We start from the raw sequence: 8,423 nt of genomic DNA, 5'->3' as shown, positions 1-8,423 counted from the left end.
TAAAGAACTGATAACAACGGTGCGGGGTGGACTAGTCCACTTCTTTATAGATCTTGGTCACAACTATCCTCTTAGCAGTGTTGTCATTTCTGACGACATAAAATATGTTTATTTATTTATTTTATTATAATAATGTTATAACATAATTATTAGTGCTCGGGACTGCATTTGCAAATTTGCAAAACATTTGTTTGGAAAGTAAATACAATAAATCTGATCGTATATTCGTATGCGTAAAGCGTATTTGACTGTTAATGGTTTTACATAATTATTATCAGTCGACAGTTATTATCATACATGGCTTAAGATAAACCACAGTCATCTATACCACAGAATATATGAAATAATATATTATATATATATATATTTAAATATATTATATTATATAAATATTTCATATATTCTGTGGTGATGCTTTAAAAACTATTTGTGAATTGGCAGGAGTAGACAGACAAGTAATATGCTTGGAGCTAAAACAATTTGCTTCTCAATTTAAAAATGTCTTACTAGATTTATCTTCTAGTGATTTAAATTACAAAAATAATACAAATACTCAAACTGAATCATCTAATGATACTGATGAGAGGTAAAATGAAGTACACAAGTAACAAAAAACCTGATTGTAATAAATGCAGAAATTGTATTTATTGTGCTTTTGTAATAATTCAAGAATTATAATTTAAATCAAATCTATTTTGTAATTTATTTATAGTTTACAAATTTGTATTAATTTTACCATCTACTCGTACACAAGATTCGTGCGAGAGAGTTTTTTCAAAACTAAAGATTATAAAAACAAAATTACCATCAATTATAAAACAAGAAAATTTGGGTCCGTTAATGATGATGGCTGTAGAAAAAGATATAGAAATCGACCGAGAAAAATTGATTGACAATATGGCTAACTCATCAAATTTATTAAAAGAACTACTAACATAAATTGAACAATACAGCAATCTAGTTGTGTTAAGTTATTTAATTAATTTTTATGCATATCACATTTTGTGGTTACAATTATATATTGTATAAATATAGATATTGTTAACATTTTGAACATTTTTTACTACAGTGAAAGCTGTTAACAAAGAAGTTAAAGGGGTATTTTTGAGAGAAAAATTGCCTCATTGGCCCTTTAGATTCCAGGCCGACACTGAGTGCAAGTGTAATACAGTTTTCACTAAGTTTAAGTATAATATCTACTCTGAAATTGTATTTTTCGTATTCGTTGTTTTGAGCATAACGGAGACAATGTTGTATGACATAGACATTATCTGAAATTGAATGACATTTAGTTATTGTTATCAAACGATGGTTTTTAATTATTATAAACAAAACTATGTTGTACACTAGCGAAAACTTGAAGGTTGATTATCTTTTTCGGAGAAGCTTTTATCACAAAATTATTAGCATCATTCATCCGCATAGCCAATAATACCAATTTTTTAAATTTCAAATCCGTCTGGGTCCAATTGCAAGAGTATAAACTAAAATTTATCAATTCTCTCTGTATGAAAAAAGTATTATTAAACCAAGTCATTATACGTCAACAATTAGTATCTTTATTTCATTTACCTTTACGTTCATGTTGTCAAATAAATATGTATATATAAATAACTCCATACAAATATATAAAATGGTTGATCCCAGCTTGAAAAAAGTGAGGATCATATCCGGTTCCATTTTCAAATATAACTTTAATCATAATACAACGTAGATCAGAAGTTTAAATACGTTTTCAATGATTAATCAATTGGATACATAACGAAGGTATAGTATTTGCGTATATAAACACTATGCCTTTGGCCTAAGAATACATTTTGGGTGCACGAAAACATGTGGCTACAAATTTTGCAATAGATAATGTTATGATTTTATTTTTCTATCAATAATAAAACTTAATACACAATCCGTATACGTTAGCTCAATAAGTAAAATATGTGGCACCTATATAACAATTTACTTTTTTTTTCTGTCAGTCATCGTCTTCGATTTCGTCTCGGTCACTAATATTTACAAAATGGCTCTAATATTATATATTTTATCGAAAAAAGTTTTGATTTTGGACACATGAATATTATCTGTAGTGTTTAATAAGTTTAATATTATGGTAAATATTTTACAAATTATCATACCGTGATGAACCGGTACGTCGATATTATGATAGAAGATGAGTCGTATAAAACTGTCATTAACACGACATATTTCACAACCGAAAAAAATGATTTTATTTTCCTAAAAAAGAAAACATAATTAAATCATTCAACAGTTTGAGTATTTAGTTTATGACGTTTATGTTATCGGGTTTATCGCAAGGCTGGGCTTTAACAAGTTAAAAAGTTAAAGTTAAGTTACTTTTAACATAACGAGTTTCTTTTTTTTTCAAGCAACTTCTAACTAAACAGGTTAAGTAACTTATTTTTCATATTATAAATTTCATAGATTTAAAATCATATTTTGATTTTTAAAACTTATTTATAATATATATGTGGTAGTGATGAAATATTATCAACATTATATCATATAATATGAGTGTTTAGCGTTATTTTTATATTTGAAATGTCAATAGGTATTGACATTATAAACATTATAAATATAACTGTATCCAATAATTATGTGTTTAATTTATTTAAATAACCCAAATACAAATTTAATAATCACAGTTTACAAATTTAGTGGGAATCAACAAAAAAAAAATTTAAGTTAAGCCATTATTTTGGAAAACTTGTCATTAAATAAAATACATTGCAATAATCTATTTGTTTTGTTTGATTTTAAAATTGATTGACGAATGTAAGTATAACTTACTAATATTACCTATTATAATTATAAATTAATACAATTACGTATTATATTTTTTAAAAGACTAAGACTTCCACTATTATGTTATATAAAAATGTATGATATTATTTTTTAATAAGTTAAGTTATTTTTTGTTTCAAATTAACTTTTAACTTTTAACTGTTAAAATTTAACTGTTAACTGAACTTAAATTTTTCAGGATTAACTTAACTAAACGAGTTAACATAATTAGTCAACTTGCCCAGCCTTGGTTTGACGTCTTGATTCACATACACACAACTACTAAAAAATATAAATCTATAAAAAAAAAAAGTATTTGAGTCAAAATTTACACGGTACGAAGATAAAAACCATTATCGTTTTCTTATTTTTTTCCCATAAGAACAACATAATTATGTAATATGTAGGTATATTGTATATATAAAATGTATACAATACGACAATGTATACAAATATACTTACATATTAAGTTGCAATTGATCATGTAATATTGCCTTAAAATCTTCAAGACGATCTGTAATCAGATTATACAACAATAAACTACCTAGTTATAATCAGTGTTTGATTTGAGAGGTGGGTGGGAGAGATTAGAGCCCTTTTTCTCTTTGTTTTTGAGCGTAGTTACCAGCTTTTTAAATTCAATGGAATCCGAATAATGGGAACGCAATATTTACAAATTATTTACAAAATTGTCAGTATTTCTGATACCTATATTATAATAATAACTTTATTTTTGCCTTGTACATACTTGCAAAAAATGAATAAATTACTAAAATATTGATGAAATTGTTTAATAAAACACAATAAAAAATCAATATGTCAGTTCATGACAGTTTCATGTACTACAGCAGTGCTACTTTTAAGTTCTGACAAAGAATCATGAAATTATTCAGTTATCAGTCGTTGCTTCGTTAGTAATTTATAAATAAGTGTATTATCTTGTATTTTATGATACATATATCTGTAAAAACATTTAATATTGTTTTGGTGTGATTTTTTATGATATATGGGATTGAGGATGATACCGATGTCCCACTATGATGTGGCAGCTAATTTTGTGTGGTACGCTTTTTAATCTAACACCCACTGATTCAAACTAAACGATGGTAATATTTAATGTTTGAATTTAAAAACATTTTACGAGAGACTAACTTGTTTTAGGATTGTCATCGTGTCCAAAGTTCTTAAGCGCCTGAATGAGGACATTCTGTTGAGATATTATAGCTGTACTAAATGATATAAATAACAAGTCTGTCATAATGTAACAGTACACTGCAATGGTTGAAGTTAAATTTTCCATTAAGTAAAATATAACATAATACTGATTGTAAGTAGCCGTTGATGTAGAATAATTTAAGTTCATGACATTCTGTAAACGAGCATTTGAATTTTCTGATTTTGTTGACAAATTCATCACAATTGGGATAAATAACCATTGTATTAAGATCACTAATGAGATCATTGTATAACAGTTTGTAAATATCCTTAATTTATTACAATCACTGTAAAGAATATGTTTATAATCATTACACTGTTTACTTCTGAACAAATCAAATCGCGTAACGTTTAATACAGCTGATATTTTTTTCGCGTTATAGATGTATGAAATCATCCTTAAACAGCCTATTTGCAAACTTATTATCAAAAAAACAGTCATATAATAGTCAATTTTGTCGACATCTTCATTCACGAAAAATAATCCCAAACATCCGTGAATAAGAAAAAACTGTACTATCCCAACTCCCACAGTATAATAAATCTGGTGAAGCTTCAATCCGAAAATCTCTCTTTCATTAGGATCAAAAATCTGGTAGAAATGACACCGTTTAAATAGTTTCAAGTTAATAACTACTTCTGCCTCTTTTAGCGTATTCATTGGATAAGAAAGGTTTTATCTGTAAAAAATATATATAATAGCAATATTAATAAAAGAAATTATGTTATTTTGTGATTAATTTAAAACATTTAAAATGTTCGAAAGTGTTTATTATTATCATTTTTTTTTTTTTAATAAATTAGATTAAAATTATGTATGCTTGTTCAATAAAAATGAAAATTTTAAAACGTCCGAAAAAATTAACAGAAGAATTATGTCTAGCAATCGCGTATACTTTGCCGATATCTCGATATCTCACTCTTTAGGTCAAAGTGACAAAGTTGTGATCGAAAGCCACAAAGATGAAGTTATATAAAACTCTTATGAAGCTGGTATTGTGCTATGGACCCGAAACTTATACAGACTCAAATGCGGATAACAACAAATTAAAAATATTTGAAAAAAAATTAGTTAGGAAAATATTTGTTGTCATGTTTGAACAATTCTTAGAAAAATAAAATAGAATAAGATTTATTATAGTAGGAAGCAGTGGCGGATTTGAGGGGAGGTGACGTGGCGATTACCTCTCCCTAGGGAATTTTTTTTACTTAAACTATAGCACCGTATGATAAAAAAAAATATGAAATTCATAAGTCATAACTAATAACTTTAACATTAAACTCATGAATAAATGATACAAAAAAAGGTATTTTTTTTAATATGAAAATTGGAAATGTGTATTCGGCTACGTCTTTGTTACTACCTATCAATCTATGATACCAATTCGCCCCCGCCTCAAATGATCTTCAGATCCGCTACTGGTAGGAATAATAATATGGTTAGGTTTATGGCTTATTCTAACATATAGTAGGACCCAAATTGGGTAGTGGGAAAAATCAAAAGGCAGTAGTTGACCTTATGAATATGGGCACCTTGCTAAAGTATAATTTTTCTTATATTATAATTGAATCTAATGAATTTCTATTTCTACTCAGTATTTTGAATTCGTGTAATTTATAAACTCAACCTAGTATGTAATAATTATGTAATTGTACAATGTTATAGTGCCTTTACAGCCTTTATAGTATGTGATAAACATTTAACATCAATCATCATATTAATTAATATAAGAAAACTTACGTACCTTATTTTTTAACAGTTCTATATGAAATTAAAGATATTGTTAATAAGAACTCGTGTTTGTATCTCTTCGAGTTTACTTTTCAAAATGTTCACGAATCGAGTCAACTAATTTCAATAGGTAGCTATAATATTATGGCTTATTGATAATGTACTTAAGTTTAATATTTAATTTTGAATCCATATTAAGTCATTCCAATTGTATTAAAATTATAATTTTCGAAATACCATGAAATTTTAAATATATTTAAACTAATTTCAGAAATTTAAAATGTTCGAAAGTGTTTAGTTTTATTATTATTATTTTTTTTTTTTAATAAATTAGATTAAAATTATGCATAATAGTTCAATAAAAATAAAAATTTAAAAAAATATTTCGGAACAATAGTTTATTACAAAGTTAATAGTTTAATTATGGCAATTAAAAATATCGAAAATAAATAAGCACATATTTACAATTTGAAATGGTTATAATGAAAATTCTACCATATATTTTTTAAGTAAAACTTCTTGTAATCAAAGAATTTCTGGATGATAACTACGGAAATATCCACCAACTTAAAATAATTAAAGATGCGCGTTATCGTGCTAACTCGTCGCTATTATAGTGCCTTTACAGCATTTATGGTATGTGATAAACAGCAATCCTCATTATAATTATTATTAGAAAACTTACTGCCTTACCGATTTATGAACAGTTCTGTATGAAATTAAAGATATTGTTAATAAGAAACTCGTGTTTGTTTCTCTTCAAATTTACTTTTCAAAATGTTCATGAATCGAGTCAACTAATTCAGTAGGTAGCTATACTATTAATAATGTACTTAAGTTTAATATTTATATTTGAATCCATATTAAAATAAATCAATAGTATTAATAATTTGTTGGTAAATTCATTAAAATATTAATTGTATAATAACATATAACATAAACATAGAATAATATAGTTAGGTATAATTGCTTGTTTATACATATATTAACGTGTAGGTTGTACCTATCCGATAATAAAATGCATATAAATTTTACAGTTAAGGCTCAAAGGCCAAGGTAATAAATTAATAAATTAAAACTTTATAATTTACCATCCACTTGATTATACAGTAACTTTCAGGAGTACAAAAATATTTAGGGTATATTTATATTTATTTATTTATTTTCTCTTTAGTGTAATACTGAATTGTGATCTAGGAGCCGGAGGCATCTGTTTCTTGCTAACACATAATGTTTATATTATTGTTCTCTCTGTCGCTCTTATATTGATTCTCATCTAAGCAACTAATTTTCAATTCCCATATTGGGAACATTCACAGCTGCTAATTGTGTGTTTAATTATTTGTTTATTTATTGATTCTCATTTTTAAATACAAATTATAAAATTCAACATCTAAATACATTAGAATTGGTAGCATTATTAATAAATCGAATAATTTAACGAGACGTCGTCCTAAACAGCAATTCTCATTAAAATTAATATTAGAAAACTTACGTACCTTATTTATTAATAGTTTTGTGTGCAATAAAAGATATTGTTAAGAACTCGTGTTTGTTTCTCTTCAAGTTTACTTTATAAAATGATCATGGATCGAGTCGACTAATTCAGTAGGTAGGTATAATATTATAGCTTATTGATAAAGTACTTAAGTTTAATATTTAATTTCGAATCCATATTAAAATAAATAAATAGCATTAGTAATTGCTTGGCAAATTCATTAAAATATTAATAATATAATAACATATTATAACATATAATAATATAGTAATAATATCTTGTATATACTCGTATATTATTATTAGCATATAATAACATAGAACATAAACATAGAATAATATAGTTATAATTTCTTGTTTATATATTAACGTGTACGTTGTATCTATCTGACAACAAACTGCATATACATTTAACAATTAAGGCTTAAAGGCCAAAGTAATAAATCAAAAATTTATAATATACCATCAACTTGATTATACTGTATTTTTCAGGAGTACAAGAATATTTATTACATATTTATTTACATATTTTCTCTTTAATATAATACTGAATTGTGTCTTAGGAACTGAAGGTACCGTTTTTTATTAACACATATAATGTTTATATTATTATTCTCTATGTCTCTCTTATATCGTCGCTCATCTAAACAACTTTTTTTTTTTTTAACATTTATTAGAATATATACGATCTGTAATAATGGTTACAATAAGCATATGGGCTGAATTTACAGTTGTTGTGAATGCGTGAGGTGAGTAGCAACCCAGCGGTAACACTCAAATCTAAACAACTAATATTAAATTTCCATTTTGAGAGCATTCACAGCTACTAATTGTGTGTTTGATTAATTGATTTTCATTTTTAAATACAAATCAAAAAATTCAACATATAAATACATTAGATTTGTGAGCATTATTAATAAATCGAATAATCAAACGAAACGTCGTCCTTGTCGCTTTTGGACATTGTTTGTTTTTTTTTTTAGTGGCTTTTGATTGATATTTGTGATCTCAGGCTTTGACGCTTGGGTCGTGGCACTATTGCGCGAGATCTTCCTCGTCACGCATGTATACTGATTATAATGTATTATTCTTGATCTTATTTGCTCTATTCGACAGACGTTTACTTTTCTTCGGCGGTTGGGTGCGATATTGTATTGAAAAACAAAACTTTTCCTCTTTT

The 8,423-nt window shown here is 26.2% G+C and overlaps 1 protein-coding gene across 1 annotated transcript; it reads right to left on the bottom strand.

Annotated features, from left to right (window-relative positions):
- Nucleotides 1–1,109: 1,109 nt before the first annotated feature.
- LOC107167838 (uncharacterized) lies at nucleotides 1,110–4,675 on the bottom strand. Its single transcript, XM_089221620.1, has 5 exons — nucleotides 3,952–4,675; nucleotides 3,262–3,313; nucleotides 2,133–2,232; nucleotides 1,346–1,504; nucleotides 1,110–1,271 (listed from the first exon to the last, which is right to left on the bottom strand). The coding sequence occupies exons 1-5, from the start codon at nucleotides 4,673–4,675 to the stop codon at nucleotides 1,197–1,199; spliced, it is 1,110 nt and encodes a 369-aa protein (XP_089077746.1). The 3' UTR covers nucleotides 1,110–1,196.
- Nucleotides 4,676–8,423: the final 3,748 nt, after the last annotated feature.

The sequence above is a fragment of the Diuraphis noxia genome, unplaced genomic scaffold, assembly GCF_037042655.1.
Source record: "Diuraphis noxia isolate RWA-SAM2 unplaced genomic scaffold, SU_Dnox_SAM2 contig0002, whole genome shotgun sequence".
NCBI lineage: Eukaryota > Metazoa > Arthropoda > Insecta > Hemiptera > Aphididae > Diuraphis > Diuraphis noxia.
Note: the sequence above shows the minus strand (reverse complement) of the source record. Positions and strands in the feature narration are given on the sequence as shown.

Coding starts and splice junctions, on each gene's coding strand:
- LOC107167838 (XM_089221620.1), bottom strand. CDS start 4,675: ATGAATACGCTAAAAGAGGCAGAAGTAGTTATTAACTTGAAACTATTT. Junction 3,314..3,951: donor CGATGACAATCCTAAAACAA/GTTAGTCTCTCG, acceptor ATCTGATTACAG/ATCGTCTTGAAGATTTTAAG. Junction 2,233..3,261: donor GATCAATTGCAACTTAATAT/GTAAGTATATTT, acceptor TTTCTTTTTTAG/GAAAATAAAATCATTTTTTT.